Source organism: Chaetodon auriga, chromosome 3, assembly GCF_051107435.1.
Source record: "Chaetodon auriga isolate fChaAug3 chromosome 3, fChaAug3.hap1, whole genome shotgun sequence".
NCBI lineage: Eukaryota > Metazoa > Chordata > Actinopteri > Chaetodontiformes > Chaetodontidae > Chaetodon > Chaetodon auriga.
The window spans coordinates 27803059-27822947 of record NC_135076.1 but is presented as its reverse complement, the minus strand read 5'-3'; the positions used below and the strand labels follow the sequence as shown (position 1 = coordinate 27822947).

Genomic DNA, 19889 nt, shown 5'->3' with positions numbered 1-19889 from the left:
CAGGTTTAAACTTAGATTAAAGTTCTAAGTGCTTTTCAGTGGAGTTGTCAACAGTTAAAACTCTTATTTAATGTCAGTATACTCCAATATAATTAGACATTATTAGAACTATGTTATATTGTGTTATCAAGCCTTCGATGGGGTCTGTGAGGGTCATATCGGGATCTGTGTGGACTGACTCGCTTTTTTGGAGCCAGTTTCAAGTGGTCACTCTGCAGCTTTTGGCACATCAGCTTCATTTTTCAGCCCCAGACGTTGCTGTTTGCATACAAAGCAACACTCAAACGTGATTGGTCACTGACAACAAACACACACCAGAACACTTCCAATGGCAAAACTTTGCCTCTTGCCAACAGTATCTGTGTATAGAGATTAGTTTTAAATAAACTCTAACTCTGAACTCTAATGCCCTTTGATCACCACCTGTGATATCGGCCTATTCACCCATCCATCCACCCATCCATCCATCCATCCATCCATCCATCCATCCATCCACCCATCCATCCATCCTGGAGCACATCCCAACTCACAGGAGGTGGTTGAAAATTGATGGTTATTATACATTTCTCATCTATGGTATTGAATCCTACCTTACAAATGTTATTAAAAAATAGGGCATAATACTTTACGTTCCTTTAAGGATCAATAGAGCTGATAACAGTAATAATTCTAATAACTGTGTAATACCAGAGATATTTTCCTTTGTAACCCTCAGTATGATATAACACAATATTATGTGATTTGATTTTCTCAGTTAAAATAATCTATGTCAAATGATATCTGAAAGTCTGAGTCTGAAAACACCCACAAATAGCTGCTTCACCTAATTAAGTTCCCAATTAGAGGACACCAAAAGGTCACTTAATTACTAACAATTGCCTGCACAAAATAACTGTCTGGTCGGCAGGTGAAAGCTAAGATTTAGCCTGAGTCCAAAAGAATGTCAGGAGCAAAATGAGTGTAGTAACAGTTTGTCTCCACCAGAGGGCGACACCACCTAAGAAATGCGTTCAGTTCTGCATGAAGTCTCTGCTGCCACATCCACAGCTGTCACTGATGAGACCAGGTTTTATCATGTCTTGGACCAAATACAGTTTAAACTACACATATATTCATTTTCAGTCTCTTTTTTAGCAAGTGTACAAAGTATTGAGGTGTTTGACTTCAGGTTTAACATGTTCAATGTCAGTGTTCCAGTTTTAACCTCCATCAAGGAGAAACGACAAAGAGGAGAAAGAGAAGACAACGACTTCCTGTGAGAGAAAACCCAGTTTGTCGTTACTGTGGAGAGAATTCATATGATAGTAAGTACTGCATACAAATACTGTAGTAATACTGCAATAATCTAGTTCACTGATAGAGGAACTCTGAAACCTCTGGAAAACATTACTGCTGGAATTTATCTGAACTGCTCACGACCAAAGAGAGCATGCACTATCAACTTGTTCACAGGAAATACGAAGGATCGTATTAAGGTCATGTTTCATGTTTCAACAAACTAAAATGAAAACCTGAAAGTTATGTGTTAGTGACATAAATTAGCTGTGAGCTCTGTATCATTCAGGTTCAAGTTCAGGTGAGAATACTCACAAAAAACTAAACTCTGAAGTTCGAGCTGGTTAGAACTCAAAGCAGTGATGAAGTGAATTTAATGTTTTGTGAAACATAACACCGTACCGATGGCCGAGTGGTCCTTCGCTTATATTCCAGAAAAATGATGTCACTCACAGGTGTTATATTGAATGAACTGGCCCACAGTATCGAACCTCTGTGTCATACTGCTTCATGTATTTTAAGTGTTTGTACAACTTCAAAACACTAACTTTATAAATATAATCTGTTGTAAATGACATAATTGTAGTAAATTACATCTATTACTGTCTTATTATATCATTATTGTTCATTAACATTTCTACAAATCTAACGTGTATACAACAGTGTTCACGATGTTTAGAAACCTCATCAAATTTAAAGGATCTCATGAGAGGAGATGAGTCTGACCTGAGCTGAATCCACCGTGTTTAAAACAGTCACTCAGAAAAAGGCTGCATGTTCCCTGTTTTAACAATGAATACATTCATTTCACAGTTAAGTTTATGGGATTTCTGGTATTTCAGGAATCAAGGTTCAATTGTACAATAATTTTTTTTACTTTGTGCAATTTTAGCTTAAATTCTAGCTTTAAATAACAGTAATAATAACAGTATAATTAGTAATTCCTTTATTTATATAGCACATTTTAAAACCAGACTTACAAAGTGCTGTGCAGAGAGGAGAACAGGTAAAACACAATGAGATAATAAATACATACAAAGAACACACAAAATACGTGATAAATATACTGTTTACAAGAATAAAACGTAATAAAACATGAGAGCAAAAGTACAGCGAATGAGAAACGTCATTGTGGGTCGGCCGCACGCGAGAGAAAACAGTCTACTGTCTGAAAAAACAGCTGTATCAAAAACAACGGCATGATTCAGAACGTTTCACCGAGTGGAGAAAAGGATCACCTTCATCGTTTTGGTGCATAATTTGAAAATGTATTACAAGTATTGGAATGCATACGGTGAATAATACTCAGTTATATCGAAACAGTTCTTCAATTCGTGCAGCAAAGATTTACATAAATAAGCCAAAGTTTTTAAAGGGTCATCGTAGCATCTAGTCAGGCAGATAGTTTTGGTTTTATTTGCTCAAGTTTATGTGAGATTTCTGCCTCATTCCCAAAACAATGTGAGGGAGTTTCATTTTATTTCTGGTGTTTACAGCTTTAAAGATTTCAGCAGCAACGTCTCGTTCCGGCAGTCGTGTCCTGGTCACTCTGGATAATCAGCAAGCTGTAAACAGGTTCGACTAACAACTCTTCTTTGATCAAATGTGGGTGTAAACTGCAAGGCCTTATCCAGGCTGCTGTGGACACTGTTTCTGGAAAGAAAATGAAGCTGCTGAGTTTTCAAACATCACATTTTATTGTTGCGAGTCTATTTGCATCCAGGCAGAAACCTCAGAGTCAAAACTTGGGTCAATGAAAGTGAAACTGCCTCCGCGGCTGGATTCCATTACAGGAAAGTGAGATGTGTTTTACGTAATTTGAGTGAACCGTCTCTTTAAATCGAGGTCATTCAAGTGTGTCCTGTTAATCTGAAGAAAACCAAGTGAAATCACAGAGATAAAAAGGTGGATTGTTTAAAATGATACAAATTTCCGTAGATCCACTATAAGATTTTTCTGCATACAAAAGGTAAAAAATATGAGCAAAGTGATTTAACTGCTACTATGCATCTACGTTAACCAAAAATAAAATGGAAAAATAAAAAATAATATATACAGGCATGACGTAAGCCATGATCAACTCTAGAGTTCATTTAAAATCTCTCCTGTGGTACCAACCCTGCATGTGCTGCAGTGTGTTCACTTTATAATTTGCTAAAACATCACGGAGCGTACCGCTACTGAACCCTGAACTACGGTTTCTAATGACGTGATTTTAGAAAAAAAAAGACTTCTTTACATCTACGATTAAATGCACGACATTTGATGCAATGTAAGACGTGACTACCGCCCGTCGCTTAGACACTTACACCCATTTGCAAAAGAAACACTAGATTCCTGATTGATGCTCTCTTTGACCTCCATGGGGAGCGAGTCAAAGAGGTGATCCTCCACAATCAGGCAGCTCCTGCGCAGGAGGCAGCACTGGCCGAGCTGAGCCGGGAGACGGTCCAGACAGTTTCCCTTCAGTTCCAGATGTGTCAGCTGCGACAGCTGGCCGATCTTCTCGGGAATGGAGGTGACGCAGTTGTGGCCGAGACATAAGGTCCTCAGTTTGGTGCACTTGAACAGTTGCTTGGGAACCACCTCGACTTTGTTGCCGGTAATGGCAAAATGTTGGAGGTTCTGCAGAAAGCCCACCTCCAGCGGTATTACGGCGATGGAGTTGTGGCTAACATCGAGGTACCTCAACTTGAGAAGGGTGAATAACGACGAGGGTAGAGACTCGAGCTTGTTGTGTGAGAGGTAAAGCGACTCAAGGTTTTTGACGTGGCTAATTGACAGTGGAATGGTGATGATCTTATTGTGCCAGAGCTTGAGGCACGTCAGTCTCTTAAGGTGCTGAAAGCTGATGATCTCCTCGATGGTACGAATGTTGTTGGATTTTAAGTCCAGCTCCTGAAGGTTGTTCAAACTGAAGATAGCATGGGGGATTCTCTCCAGCTCACAGTTCAGAAGCTCCAGTTCAGCGAGATTCATTATTTTCTTCAGACTGTTCAGCACTAAGAGCTTCGTGCCATCGTTATGAACGACCAGCTTGACCAGATGTGGAGACAGATCCGTTATGTTTGTCGGGATCTTTGTGAGGTTGCTTTTGAGATGCAGAATCTTTAAGTGCCTGAGGTCTCGCAGAGACTCGAGTCCGATCATTTTGTTGTTTTCAGAGTTCAGGTTACCGACCAAGTACAGTTCCCTTAAACTTTTCAACAAGTATACCCAGCTAGGAATCTCAGCGACATCTGTGAACTTGACATGAAGGCACCGGAGGTGATCGCGGAGAAAAATGAAAGCAGTCTGTTCAACTTTGGCGGGACAGTGATAGAAGTGCAGCTCCTGGAGGTTTATCATCTGTGAGATCTTAGCTGTTATTCTGGCCTCTGGGATCAATTCTAGCTTCAGGATTTCCAAATCGGTGAGATCGAACACAGCATCTGGCACCCCGGAGAGCATAAAAAGATGGAGTTCCAGCTTTTCTTGAGGATTGCGGGTCACATGCTGCCGCAACTTCTCGTAGGTCCACTCGTGGTTCAGGCTGATCTCCCGAAGTTTGTTCTCACTCACCTCAGAGAGAAAAACACCAAAACGCTTCGAATACAGCTGATCGTACTGATCGACCATGTGGAGGAGGAACGCAAAGTCATTCTTAACATCTGGAATGTCGCTGAAGCTGCTCTCCTCTCTGACTTTCTCAAAGGAATACTCCTTCAGTGGTCGCCGAAAAAGCCAGAACAGTGTGTAAATGCAGATGATGCCATAAACACATATGAGAGCGATATAACTAACAAGGAGTTTCTTTAACATGAACGCCATGTTGTGTGTACAGTGGAACTTGGCGTATCCGGTCAGATGCTTTATTTCAGGCTCACACACGTGGTCAAAATCTATAGAGGCAACAAAAGTCATCGTGTAGCACAGGATCAAAATGAATTTGACCGTTTTGATGACGGTCTGAATGGCGTACAGCCTGTAAATCAAGTCACTGTCTTCCACGTGGGCGCGGAATTTACGGACTTTTTCGAACAGGGCTTTCGCTTGCTCGCCATCTTTCTTGTCCAGTATGGTCATGGAGGGAACTTCGCTCACAAGCTTCTCGACAGAAAACGTGACCCCAGATTTAGTCAGTATTGGGGCGGACTGGTTTGGACTCCCCTCCTCGCTGCTGGTGGACAGATGCTTCAGGAGGGAGGAGGCACCAGCCAGTCTCTGCTTGTTCTCCTCCGAGTCCTCGCATGCGGTCTCAGACAGCGCTTTGGTAGTCCACGGCGACTCAAAACATTTTCCCAGGATGGAAACAAAATGTTCGATTTTGGAGCTTGTCTTTGGGTACTTGAACCAGAAGTTGCTACTGACCATCAATACGATGGTGTGGATTAGAGCGAGGTACGGGAAATATTTGGAATACCAAGGAAGAGCAACATGGTAGCACATCTGGTTGACAAAAACATACTGCTGAAAATCCAGCTTGGTCCTCACACCTGTAGGCTGAGGCTGCCCCAAAGTGCCCGACTGTGTGAAGTGAATCGTAGGGGCGATGCTATCAGGAGGCCTTTTAGCCATTAAAGGAGCTGCTTGCTCTCCGATGGCGCTTTCTTTGTTCCACAAGCTATCAGCTGTCTCCGGTGGCTGGGGTCCCAAGAAGCCCCCAGCCCCCTCTGGAGTCTGTTCCAGAATCGGAAGACAAACCACTTGGTCCTTAGTTAACTGCATCGTTCCAGAGAATATGGCCAACATCAACATGACAATACCCAGATAATCCATGAAGACATCCCACCATGGTTTCAGTATTCGATAAGTTGGCTGGATGTCATTCAGGGATGCTACTTCTGTGAGGGTGAACATTCCTGAAACAGAGAATAAGAATAAACATGAAGCTTGATTATTGCAAGAAGTATACATAATATGAGATTATTTTCCCAGCAGAGTTTTGCAGTCTTTTCCATATATTCTTTCTTTCATTATGATCATCATAAAAACTACATATTAGCTGAATTTAAAGAGTTGTGACTTTTCACTTAAATACATGATAGAGAAGCGCAAAAAATGCACCAGTTTCATGATTAATATAAAGATATAACCTCATATTTTAATTATTTTTGCAGGCTATGTGGTGAAGCGGGACATATCCAATCTGCTAACAGTGGTTTGTTCATTGGCTCAGTAGATGCACCGAGTGACCAGAACAAAGAAACCAGAAACAAAGTGCACAGGTCCTGTAATCCAATGCAATCCAACAGTCTCAGATAAAATGATGCCTTCTGAGACACGTTGAGACCCTCTCAGGTGACTGTACATTGTGATGTTGTTCTACTTAAACTGTAATGTCTTTCTAATATTTAGTTTCTACTCCAAGTCACTGCCAGCAGTCACTGGCAACGCATTACAAATACAACACAAAGACAAAGCACAGCCTCAAAATGTCCATGAGAGAACAACTGAAGTGGAAGTCTCGACAAGTACGGAACATTTCAGGAAGGTGGCATTTACGTAAGTCTACTGTGTCGCTTTGAATTACACTGGGAAGGTGTTTCTATTTTTCTGGTCACTCGTATATCACACCTGACAGAAATTACAGCCTATTTTGAAGCGTTTCTATCTGATGAGGACCATAGTGGTCACAGCATGTGATGGATTATGGGCGACTGAGGACTGGAAGGATACACTAGTTTCGTCCTCCGGTTTTAGGCCACATTTCCCGGGCCCATGTGGAGGAGGCTCGGAGAGAACAGCCTTGTCAGACTGTTATGGATTTAGAGACGACGCTGCCCTTGAACTGGGACACAGCACAGTTGTCAGCAGAGATGCCATGTGCAACACAAATTCTGCAAACCTAAATATAGTCTGAATTATGCACAAGACCCCCTTTCCATTAGTGTTCTCTGCAGCATGCTTTCCTGTGCATACAAACTCCCTCCAGATGAGCCTCCCTCTTCAGAGTTTACAATCATGAACCCTGCCAGCACTCACACAGAGACACTATCATACCGGTGAGGCTTTGACATGCTGACTGTAAATACTGTCAGTTCAGGCCTGAATAAAACTCAGCTTACACAGCAAAGTGCTTTCTGTGCAGGTTATTATAAAAATACGTTCAATAATAAGAGAAAGAACAGACCTGCGACTAATTTCTATTGTGTGTGTTGAAAACATGAAGGTCACGCTGTTTTCAATGAGGCTGCAGAGCAGGCTGAGACCGGCTCCAGCAGCAAGGCGCATCCACGCACACAAAACAGGAGGTGGACCTGATGTCCATGAAGCCTTTAAACGCAGCACCGAAACACGGGCTCCGTGCAGCAAAACCATGGCTCGTTCACATTTCACCAGAGCACCAAATCCACTGCAGGCTCATTTAAACAGTCCCAACCCCGCGGATTCCTTCCACTTCCACCACAAAGCCTGCTAACACTGCTGGGCCGGAGCATAGCGCTTTTATTAGCAGATCTTGGATATCAGCAGATGAGCTCCGGCACAGATACGCACCTTCTGGAGGTCTGATCCACTTATGTCGATGCCAGCAGAACCGAACAACGCCTCCTTTTACACGCCATGTTCCGCTGCAGTGATGAAGCCGTCCATTCTTCGCATCTGTTCAACCGTGGGCCTGCTGGCCGGGCTGTAAGCAGCTTAGCCGACTACCCCCACTCCGCCTCAGATGGTCGGGTCCTTCGCCTCTGACTGGCAGCCCAGCCGGCGCGGCAGCACCAGCTGCTGGGGGAGCGCCGGGTTCGATGTTATTCACACAGTGGCTGAGGCTGATCCTCCTGACGATTCATCAGGACCATCGGCCGGCAACACTGCCGATGTGCTGTGCAGGGAAATCTCTCCTAAAGTTCACATCAGGGGCTGCTATGATGCGCGGATAAAGCGCTTTGAAACCCCTCACGGATTGACAGCAGAGAGGCAGATGACCCACTCAAGTTAGGGACCGTCGTAAAAGTGCAAAAGATGCAATTTTTAAGTTACATCACAGCTTTCCTTCATTATGTCAAAACATCACATGAAACCACTCAACAGATGAACTGCTCATGAAACTCTCACAGTGCATCCATGTATTTCTATATTTAAATATCACATGTATGAGGGGAAAAGCCTGTTTGTCACCAGAAACACTTCATACTAACTTTTAACATGTTATATAACCCAATGAACACTTTCTGCTGTTTTCCTCAATAGCTTTGTTATTTCATGTTGCCACAGATGCTTCAAACCACCTTTTTTTTGTTTTGTTTTGTTTTGTTCTTGATATCTTTGCACATAATGCAGCCTAAATTCCAATCTTAGGAACAACAGCTGACAATTAGCCATTTGACCGACATGGTACATTAACAGCGGCGTTCATCAATAACACTGCCCCAGTGAAAACTACAACACAAAAATAAAAACTGAAAAATAATAATTGTAGTATATTTAGTTGGCTAGTATAACCCAGCTTCCTTTGCAAATTCAGTTATTAATTCTATATTAGTATATGTCACTGTGTAGTTAGCATTGCTTTTATTACATGTGACTCTTAAGTTCCCTAATTTTACTCTCCTTAGTGTATGCATATTGGTGAGGAAAATTCAGATTTTTTTTTAAATAACTGATCCTATTGCAGCCACAATCTCTTCAATTTTGGAGGAAAAATAATGAAATGTGTCCAAATGAGCTCTTTGTCTTTACCAAAATAACTTTTAAAATTGCTGTTGTACACTTTAAAGACCAACTTTATTTTTCCATCAGTGCCTCGTGTATAGATAATAATAGACTAATCTTCTTTGCTTATTAATCCTCACCAGCCAGCAGGTGATATCCCACAACACAATTTAGAACAGACATTGTCCAGTTACCCTTTCAGCTATAAAGTACCACCAGAGACTGAATTTTCGTGTCAAATCTGTTCATGCTTTTTAAATAGTGGATTTTGTGCTGTTAAAATTTTCAGAAATTCCAACTTAAGAAATGACATTTACACAAATGAGTTTTTATTGGTCAGCAACATAAACATACTGTTTATAAAAATACATTTTTGTAATTGGCTGCAAACTTCTTATGCACATTTCAAGAGCCGAAGAAAAACACCAGCATGACATCGTCCTTCAAGTTTAATGCACTTCAAAACGTCATCTTTCCATAATACACAACTGTTTAGTATTACATGTACTTATGTAGGATATTCCTTTGTTTTTTGCATTTTCCCTGGTATGCCCCATGTGAACTAACAGTCTCTTTAAGAAAATCAAAAGCTTCATAAGAGCAACATAAAATATATAAAATACAGCATATGTAAGGCTACTGGCCTAAACTTCAGTGAGGTCTTCAGTTTAGATTTACATTCAGTACTCAGATGTCTTTTATGTAGCAGTGACAGGACATGTACTTAAAAATAATTTGGAAAAAACAACAGATTTTCTGTCTTGCTGAGATTTTGAAGAGAGGGTTGGTTTCACTCTCGTGTCTGGGCATAAAATATGAAGCTAAAGCCAGCAGACACTTAGCTTAGCATGAAGATGAGAAGCAGTTGCAAACAGCTAGCATGGCTCTATCAATCATTATCAATAATGTCCACCTACCAGCACCAATTAAGAGACTCCAGGCACTGCACCAAGCCAAAAAAGCTCCCCGTAAAGCCATAACTCTTTTTTTTTTTTTTTTTTTTTTGTTTACATTTAATTCTTTCTTATAGCTTAAACAACCAAGTTTTATATGTGTGATAATGTGTTAATTAATTAGCTTCAGAGGTGCTGGTAGTTGTATTTTGTTGCTTCTGGACAGAGCCAGGCTTGGTATTTCCTCCCTCTTCCGGCCTTTGTGCTAAGATAAGCTAATGACCTTCTGACTGTTGCTTCATGTTTAACATACAGAGATGAGATCGAGGCCAATCCTTTGATTTCAGCCTCAGCAAGAAAGCAAAGAAGGATTTGTGGCTGTATAACGTGAAAAGTTAATAACAGAGCAAGCATCCCTGTTGCAGCCACTCTATGTGACAATACAGCATATGAATATGTCATTTTTCCCTCCGTCAAGGAAACTGGAGGAAGAATTCTTAACCTTCTTAACAGTAGTATAATACCTAAGTATGGTAATGAGTTTCTACAAAACAAATGCTCTGAATTGGTGGACAGAACAAACAGCAGGCACTGTGGCTACAATCCTGTGGCATTTCACTCAGCCTTCATTTGGTCCCTGACGTCTGAAGGCAGAGTTTCAAACAGTGTCTCTTCCACAATAAGGCCACTGCGCTTCAAAGCACGACAGCAACCAAGTTCTTGTGGCAGAACCTCAAAGTGGTTGCCTTTGAGGTCCAGGTATGTCAGTAGAGCTAGGTAGGAAATCTTTGGTGAGAGTATGGACAGCGAGTTCTTGCCAAGCTTTAGCGTTTTGAGCTTCTTGCAAAAGAAGAGTTCATCGGGTAGATTTTCGATTTTGTTACAGGTGACAGAGAAATACTGTAGACTCTGGAGGACTCCAATTTCTGGAGGGATGAATCGGATGTCATTGTTGGACAGGTCCAGGTAGCGCAGCTTGTTGCACAGGAACAGGTGTGAAGGCAATATCTCGATCTTGTTGTGGCTGAAGTAGAGGCGCTCCAGGCTACCAAGCTTCTTGATATGCTCCGGGATATACATGATACCGTTGTACCAAAGTTTGAGGCAAGTGAGTTTTCGAAGATGCTGGAAGCTGATAATCTCCTCAATTGAGCGGAGGTTATTCTCTTTCAGGTCAAGCTCTTGCAGATTTGTCAGGCTGAAGATTGCATGTGGGATGCGCTCCAGATCACAACGCACCAACTCCAGCTCAATCAGATTGGACATCTTTTTCAGGTTGTTGAGCATTACTAGCTTAGTGCCATCATTGTGTAAGTACAGCCGCTGCAGATGGCTGGAAACATCCACGATAGACTGGGGTATCTTGGTCAAATTACTCTTAAGGGAGAGAGTTTTCAAACACTTCATCTCCCGCAGGGACTCAAAAACTATATTTTTGGAAGTATCAGGGCTTAGAGAGCCAGTGAGATAAAGCTCCTCTAAGTTGCGCAGACCATACATCCAGTTCGGAAGTTCCCTGTTATCATCAAACTTCACACGAAGCACTTTCAGGTTCTCTTTGAGGAAGGAGGTAGCTGTTGTGTGCAACTTCAAAGAGCATTGGTAAAGAGACAGCTCCTGAAGGTCTTCCAGCTGAGAGATTGAAGCAGGGATGGTGACATTGTTGATGATCTCTAGCTTGAGTGATTGCAGCTCCGTCAACTCAAAGACAGTGTCGGGTAACCCGGGGAGCATGAACAGCTGAAGTTCAAGTCTGTTGTTGGTGTTAGTCTGGAGTCTTTGACGCAGTTTCTCAGCAGTCCACTCATGGTTGAGGTTGAGCTGTTTCAGTTTGTTCTCGCTGACCTCGGATAGAAAAACTGCAAATCGTTTAGAATACAGCGGGTCGTACTGATCGATCATGTGCAGCATGAAAGCAAAGTCGTTCTTGACGTCGGGGATGTCATTGATGCCCGTTTCCTGCCGCACATACTCAAAGGAGTACTCTTTCAGCGAGCGGTAAAACAGCCAGTAAGAGGTGTAAAGGCTTGTTAATCCATAGACAGCCACCAAACACAGGTAACAGTAAGAGAGCTTAGAAAACAGATGCGCCATGGTGTGATTACATTCAAAGTCTTTGTAGCCTGTCATGTCCTGGATCTCAACTTCACAACGTACTCTATTCCGCACTTTGTTCACCAGAGAACTATTATAGGCAATGATGAGGAGGAATTTAAACACTTTGAACACTGTCTGGCGAACATACATGAGATAGAGGATGTCTCCTTCCTCGACGTGCAAACGGAACTTCTTCACCTTTTCAAAAAGAGCTTTAGCTTGTTCGCCCTCTTTTTTATCCAAAACGCTTGCTGATGGCTTGTCAACTACAATCTTTTCCGGGATAGACCGGAGAGACTGCGTCTTCTCCAGACTTCCTTCTCCGGGAGACAAGGCGATGTTGGACCTGGGAGTGCCGCTCTTTTTATGGTCCTTTTCTTCGGGGTTTTCTCCAGACACCTCAGACAAAGCTCGTGTGGTCCAGGGAGAGTCAAAACACTTGCCAAGCATAGAGATAAAATGCTCTATTTTGGAGCTCGAGCCAGGGAATTTGAACCAGAAGTTGCTGCACACCATGAAGACTAGAGTGTGTATTAGAACCAAATAAGGAAAGTACTTGGCATACCAGTGCAGAGCCTTCTCGTAACACATCTGATTGATGAAACTGTACTGTTGAAGATCCAGATCGGTTTTCAGGCCTGTCATTTCTCTTGGTACCACTGAAATATTGGATTGCAGGTGTAACAGTGACTTCACTTCCACGTCACTTGTGTTTTCTGAAGGCGATGATATTCTCTGGGGAAGACATATGATTTTATCCTGCATTACCTAAAACAAAATGAAAAAAAAGAATATTATTTAAAGGCGACATTCAGACACTTGCAGATCAGCGTGTTTACATGCACTTAAGTAACCCCGTTTGAGTCAGCTTTCTCAAGTACGATGATTTTGTGCATGTAATGTAAACAAGCCAGTTTCCAGCTGAAATCTAGCTGAGAAAATCAGGTTAGTCCAACCAGCCCTGCATTAAAATGCATATCTTCATTCAGCAAGGTGCAGTGCACTCATTTAGACTACTTTGTGACATCAACGACAAACGATGATGATGACGACGGGCAATGACCTAATACCAAAACTAATGGAATTCCAGTCAGCCTCAGCGTACTTTGTGTAGTACTAATCAGCAAAGGCTAGCCTAGCATGCTAAACTAAGAACGTAAACACGGTAAACATACCTGCTAAACAAGAGCAGGTTAGCATTGTCATTAAGAGTATGTTAGCATGCTTATGTTAGCATTTAGCTAAAGCATCATCCCTCTCCAATGAATATTCAATATTATACAAGCCCAGCACAAACCATGCTCCTGGGCACTGCTGAGGTGCCCTTAAGCAAGGCACCAAACCCTTAACTGCTTGAATCACAGACGATATGGGGGCCTCATCGCCCATACTTCAATCATGGTAGGGGATTAGGCTGTGTTCAGACTGACATTGGCCCTGCTTGAGAAAGCCACCTCTCGCTCACTGGAATGAGGCCACTCTCTTGATGCAGCACGAGTGTCGATGCAGCCAAAAACAGCAGTATAAAAAAGGTGAACCTCATCCTGTAAGGTGCTTTGTTGGTCAATCAAATATGTCTAAGCTGACATTCCTGGTAGGTTATTTTGTCGCATGGATGCCATATTTCTACTGTTTAATTCATGACCGTTGTGTAAGATAACATGATTGCTGCCGTGATAACTTTCCAGAGCACTAAAATCCTTTCTGATAATATTCTTAACAGGTTTACAGTATTTTCTGAGTGATAAGCCTTCAGACCTGAGGATCAATTTCCTGAACTGGATGTCCTGGATAGTATTTCATCACCTCACCAGTGCCCCCCATTGCAGCACCTTGCATTATTTTAATGCAGGGCTGTTTTCAGTCTTGAGAGCACTTATAGAAACCTGATTTTCTCAGCTAGATTTCAGCTGAAGAAAGACAATTTCCTGGCCATGTGAAAAACAGGTTTCTAATCGGCTTTTTATGTTTAAATAAAAAGTCTCCAGAGAGGAAAAGGATAGCTGTGACAGGACAGCAGTGTTATGAAAGGAGAGATCAGCATACGTTTCGCTTTTAAAGGTCTGACTTCAACTGAAACCAAAACAAAGTAGCCCACAGAAGCATTTGACCGGTACATTTGGATACTACATTTGTGCTGTGAGGAGATGCTGTGCTCTCAGACTGCCTTCGGCCCAAACACACTGACCCACACATGATGTTAGATAGGTAAGTAAGGTAGTTAACAGCCCGTGTTTAGTCATCATGCAACAGACCTGCTGGTGAAACCTGTACCACAACAAGTACAGACATACACCACAGACACTGTATATACTGCATTTCAATGTACCTCTATCTTGTATTTCTGTACTTTTTCTTCATTCTTGGCTTTTTTTTAACTCAGTGTCTGACCCTTGTGTCTTTTCTGCCTCTTCTTCTTCTTCTTCTTCTTGCCTTCTTTGTTTCTTATTTTTGGACTGAGGGAGCTGAGCGAGAGCATGTTTGTATTCTGCACCTGTGCTGATGGCAAACCTGATTTCTCTGAGTAACTGCTTTACTGAGTGCATGCAAACATACTGAACACTGGCCAGAGGTTGACATCAGTGAACAACAAATTCCGTTAATGTTTACTTGTAACGTAAATAATGAAAAGCGGCTGCTTCAGCCCGTGATGCTAATAACAGGAAATGGCCACTTTAATTCAAGGTTGGCAGGTCTGAACTGTTTGATACTCAACTCAGCACGTTATAGTAAAACATGATCTGAGACTATTACAGTGCACAAATGCAAACAAACTCCACTTATGAATAATCAAAATGACATTATTGCTATAGTAAGAGCAATGCAGCTGTGCTGCAGCACATCACAGATTAAAATGCAAAGTCAGGTCTGCTGTGATCTCTGAAGAGCTGATTTGCAGCATTTTGCAAACTCAGGATTGTTTTGTATTTCCCCCTCTAAGTCTGAATACAGGGATTATTGTGTGAGGCAATGAAGTAATTACACAAAACGGCATGTTGATAATACTCTGACTTACAAAGTAAACTTAGCTACGTAATTAATTATCCACTTGTTTTACTAACTATTATATCATGTCTAAACACTGTTATAATAAGAGTGGGAAACAATAGCGGCTCACACCCTGATAAATATCCTGTTAACATTTCTTTTTAATGTTTTGGTATAATTTCCAGGATTTACACTACAGAGTTCTGCAGGAGCCAAAAATGGTTCCTATTCCACACAAACAGAGACATTAAGGGCCCGGCCAATGGAGTTCAGAATCGTATGTTTACTAAGAGGGGCTGGGTGGGTGAATGTTTCCACTGGTAAACTCCTGACGGGCTGAATGCTTCCTTTGCTGCACACACTCCAGGTTGTAAAACCAGGGAATTAGTGCTTCTGAGTTGGTGCCAAAGCAGGAGGCAGAGCAGTAAGGTTGTATCAGAGAGTCTAAAGGCTTGCTCTAGCAAATTAAATTACTCTAGATTTAATGGGAAAAAAGAAGGGCAACTCATTTTATCTCATAAACAAGCTCATGTTACCTTATTGTGCATTAGCTACATTTGTCCTTCACTTTCAAAGAGACGGTTATGGCTGAAAAGAAGAGACACAAGCAGCACAAGCCATTATGAGACTTATGCAACAACAAAGAGACATCACATTGAGGCACTGTTACTGACCTGAAGAGTGCATCCAAAGACACCGATCATCAGCATGATTACAGACAGGTAGTCAGTGAACACATCCCACCACGGCTTCAGGACTCTGAACGCTGGCTGTTGTTCAGAGAACTGCCGGAATTCCATCACAGGAATCATGATGCCTGTAAGAAAAGAATGGAAAATTATCCCCCAGGACTTTCAGGACATACAATGGGAAAAATGGTTTGGCCATAGACGGGTGAAACAATTATAGTATGAAGGACACACCGGTTTAGAACAATTCACAACAGCTCTTGACCTTCATTCAAGTGACCCAAGGTGAATTCTAATAACCGGCGAAATCTTTCATCTAGTGCCACCATCAGGCTGTACTTTGTGTTCAGCCAATGTTAGCATGCTAACAAGCTAAACTAACATGGTGAAATTGTCAAACATACCTTCTTAGCATCAGTAATTCAGCAGTGTTTTTTAGTCCAGCATTTTTGTAAGCATGTTAGCATGCTATTAGCATTTAGCTCAAAGCACTGCTGTGTCTACATTCAGCCTCACAGAGCTGCTGTTCAGACTGACAGCAGCTCTGTGTGAAAAACAACACTGATCTGAATGGAGTCAGTCCATCGACACAGTGGAGGTGCCAAATGGGGGCCCCAACTTTTGCTGCATGTCGTCATCCAGCATGGCACTCTGCACTTATTTGGATTTGTAATGTGAATTTCCAGTGTTTTCCTCACGGCTGCCATGACAAATGATGATGACTAACAGTGACTTCATACCAAAACTAATGAAATTCCAGTCAGCCTCAATGCACTTTGTGTAGTGCTAATGAGCAAAGGCAAGCATAGCATGCTAAACTAAGAAGGCGAGAATAGTAAACACACCTGCTAAATGTGAGCAGGTTAGCATTCTCTTGAGAGTATATTGGCATGCTTATGTTAGCATGTAGCTAAAGCATCACCCTTCTCTAATGGAGCTTCAGCATTATACAAATGCACATTAGAAATGTAATTATTTAAAAGTCTGTGCTCACAAAAGACTAAATAAACATGTAATTTTGCAGAGCTTGTGACAGTGATTGGACATTAACGTCATAGTTGTTGTTGGCCACTGAGGTGCCCTTGAGCAAGGCACCGAACCCTTAACTGCCTGGATCACAGACGATGTGGCGGCCTCATCGCTCTGACATCTCTCCACTAATGGATGTCTACAGGCGTGTGGATGTGTGTGCATTTTGGGCCTATGTGTGAAAAAAATTCCAATTAAATTTCCCCAAACGGGATTAATAAAGTGCTTCACAGTGACTGACAGAACTGATTTGGTTTCATCTGAATCAAACCAGATCTCAGCCCTTTGGTCGTTTGCACACAGCAAGCTATTAATCTCTTAAGAGACTATTAAAAAGCTGCCTTTGTTAACAGCAGAGTGATGAAGAGTGGAGCGTGCCTGATGCTGCTTTCTGCTCACACTCTCTGTGGTCACCTTCTGTAAAGTGCTTACTACAGCTGCAAGTGTCCTATTTCCAATTTGTCTTGCAGTAGTTTGGCTGCAGTGTCATTGAAAACTAAAAGGCCTCGTGGATGAGAATCATAAGCACTGGTGGTTTGTATAGTCAAACATCTCAGTGTGAAACATATTTAGCATGATTTTATCATCATGATGTGTTTGATAGGCTGGTGGAAGCTGGTGGAAAAAAAAAAAAAAGTGAAATAGTGTCCAAGTACAAACATGCTGTGTATGTCTAAAAGTCCAAGCAGGTATAATGAAAATTCGACAGGGTGCCAGAACATAATCTGCAGTTTTATATCATCTGCAGCTCCACAGTGCCAAAAAGACAGGCGCTGTCAATAGCTGAATGCTCATCTACACTCAGACTATAGTTCATTATTAATGAGTTTAGCTGTAAGGTATCAGTGAATAGGTTGCTAAAAGCCTGGGGGCTTTCAGAGATCACATTTTTGATATTTCAGTTAAGTTTTTCAACACAAAATGTCTTGCATCGATTCTTCCATCTCAGTGTCATAACAACAGGAGGGATGGAGAGCCGTGCCGGGGATGTTTACACTGAACTGATTACTGACGGTTGACTTTAAAGGGCCAGTTCAGCCAAATCACAGGGGCCATTTTTCTCACTTAGCCCGATTTGTATACAGCCATTAGTTTGATGTTCCAAGGTTTCAGATATTTATCTCGGTGGAATTTTGTTTCTAGTACTGAAAAATGTTTATTAAATTATTTATTCTGGATCCTCCACAGACCTCGCAGTGAACAGTTTTCATTTGACAGAAGAAATAGCCCCCATGAAAAGTGTCAACAGTGTGTTCTATAGCATGTAACCAAGTACATTCACTAACTCCTGTAGTTAAGTACAATTTGGAGACACTTGAACTTCAAATATTTCTACTTCATTCTATTTTATACTTCTACTCCGCAGCATGTCAGAGTGTAAAACTGGTCTTTTTAGCTTGTTAAATCTGTTTGACAGCTCTCATTAGGAGTCAGTTTAAAGATTGAGATTTTACACACAAAACATAAGTTTCTATGAAAGGTTCCAAACCTTTTCTATCAACAATGTCTCGACCCCTCGGCCACACTCGTGCAGTGTCCTCTCAGGTCTCTGAGGCTGCTGAATGCTGGAAGGTGCTGATGACAGACTGCTTATCTTGCATTCTGATGACCTACTTTAGCTCAAAATCAGTGTATTTTTGTGAGGGGTGTGACAGTGACTGATAAAGAAAATTGCAGCACAGACTGCAAAGTAATTACTGCAGAAATAGCCTATAATAGCCGAGTTATATAATGATATTCTTTGTTCTCTATATATTCCCTTGTGTCCCTTATGCAAATGCTCTGAAGCTCAGGACCGGCCTGCAGCCTCGAGCTTGGCACCTCTGGCTCATAAAACTAGTAGATGAGACAACCCAGTGCTATATAAGTGCTTGAACTTAGCACCGTCTGAATCAGTTACAACAACAAAATGTCAGTGCATCAGTGCTAATAATCCAAAAACATAACATACAGTACAACACTCTGAACAGAGCTTTCAGCGTGATGTGTACTTTTACTTTTGGTACTTTAAACACAGTCTGATGCAGGACTTTTCAGAGCATGGCTTTAACTTGCACCTGAGTATTTTATACTGGTATTAAACTTTAACTTTTACTTTGTGTGACTAAAATATCTGTTTACTTCCTCTACTACTGGTGTTTTGTGGGACTAGCCAAAGTTGCAGACTACAGATTTTTAGGAGCATCCCAAACTAATTCCCTCACTGTATTAAGGTATACGGTTCAGAGGCTTATTTCTTAAAACTCTGGATAATAAAATCAAATTAGATGGCCAGCTTCCAAAAGTGGTGAGTGAGAAAATTTGGTTTTGACTGTTCAGTCCTTGAAGGCTTTCAATAATAGGGTGGATTCATGGGAAAAAAATGAAATAAATACCACAGAGAAATGGGGCTGACGAGGCTTTTGGGTCACTAGCTGAAGCCTGTAGTTTGTATTAGCTACTTAGGAAAAATCCTGTCTTTCCACTGGATGAGTCAGCCATTGAGTTGAGCTGACCAGGCCATATCCTGTCCCTTCCTGACAGGAAATTTGTCTGAATCCCAGATATCCAAAAATAGACATGTTTGGAACACACCCAGCCACAGGCACACAAAAAGTCCTGTCTCGTTAAGGACGTGGAAAAAAACTACCCGCATTGCAGAAAAATATCTCGGGTGTTATTAATGAGGAACACTTCTCCTGTGGACTTGGACGGAAGCTCCTGAAAAAAAGTGCGAATATAGTCAGAGGAGCTGCGATTCATCCTGTGATCAGCACAAACCATCAATAAGTCATCCGGTTAGGAGCTTGAGCTCTCCGTTAAAATACTGAGGAGGAATCTGAGCTGTGCCACGATGAGAGCGCAACGCTTTGAACGCGTCTTTAGGCTGCGATGCGCAAACTAACGCGCAGCCGGTCACGACCGCAGCTGGTGGAGGAAAGCAGGTAAAATAACGGTCAGTCAGTGGGAACTAGTTTGTGAGACGCTCCGCCGCCTCCACATTACTCTATCTGTACCGGACCGATGAGCTCTCTAGCACGTCCACATCATAACAGAGTCAGTGATTTACCTTCCTTCAGATGAGAGCTGCGGTTCCGGATCTGAGAGCTCTGCTTTCATGCGTTGAGGGTTCGGATCATGATGTGCGCGGTCCTCCTTTCGTGTGCGCTAACCTTCCTGGATCCTGGGCCAGACCGTGCAGGCATGCACTGTCAGCCACAGGGGCGTGGACTGGTGAGGAAGCCCAGGCTGAGACTTCACCGTTCGAGATGTATGTTGTTTATGAGACAGCCGAGGGGGAAAGGCC

At 42.1% G+C, this 19889-nt stretch overlaps 2 protein-coding genes across 2 annotated transcripts; both read right to left on the bottom strand.

Annotated features, from left to right (window-relative positions):
* Positions 1 to 2206: 2206 nt before the first annotated feature.
* Positions 2207 to 8185, bottom strand: lrrc8db (leucine rich repeat containing 8 VRAC subunit Db). Its single transcript, XM_076726972.1, has 2 exons — positions 7753 to 8185; positions 2207 to 6116 (listed from the first exon to the last, which is right to left on the bottom strand). The coding sequence occupies exon 2, from the start codon at positions 6112 to 6114 to the stop codon at positions 3559 to 3561; it is 2556 nt and encodes an 851-aa protein (XP_076583087.1). The 5' UTR covers positions 6115 to 6116; positions 7753 to 8185; the 3' UTR covers positions 2207 to 3558.
* A 1111-nt stretch (positions 8186 to 9296) lies between these two features.
* On the bottom strand, positions 9297 to 19889 carry lrrc8c (leucine rich repeat containing 8 VRAC subunit C). The gene is made up of 3 exons (XM_076727248.1): positions 19653 to 19889; positions 15560 to 15702; positions 9297 to 12665 (listed from the first exon to the last, which is right to left on the bottom strand). The coding sequence occupies exons 2-3, from the start codon at positions 15695 to 15697 to the stop codon at positions 10416 to 10418; spliced, it is 2388 nt and encodes a 795-aa protein (XP_076583363.1). The 5' UTR covers positions 15698 to 15702; positions 19653 to 19889; the 3' UTR covers positions 9297 to 10415.

What these genes read in the sequence shown, in the direction of transcription:
- lrrc8db (XM_076726972.1), bottom strand. Translation starts at nt 6,114, where the DNA reads ATGTTCACCCTCACAGAAGTAGCATCCCTGAATGACATCCAGCCAACT.
- lrrc8c (XM_076727248.1), bottom strand. Translation starts at nt 15,697, where the DNA reads ATGATTCCTGTGATGGAATTCCGGCAGTTCTCTGAACAACAGCCAGCG. An exon ending in TCTTTGGATGCACTCTTCAG is followed by an intron (nt 12,666 to 15,559) that starts GTCAGTAACAGT and finishes ATTTTGTTTTAG; the next exon opens with GTAATGCAGGATAAAATCAT.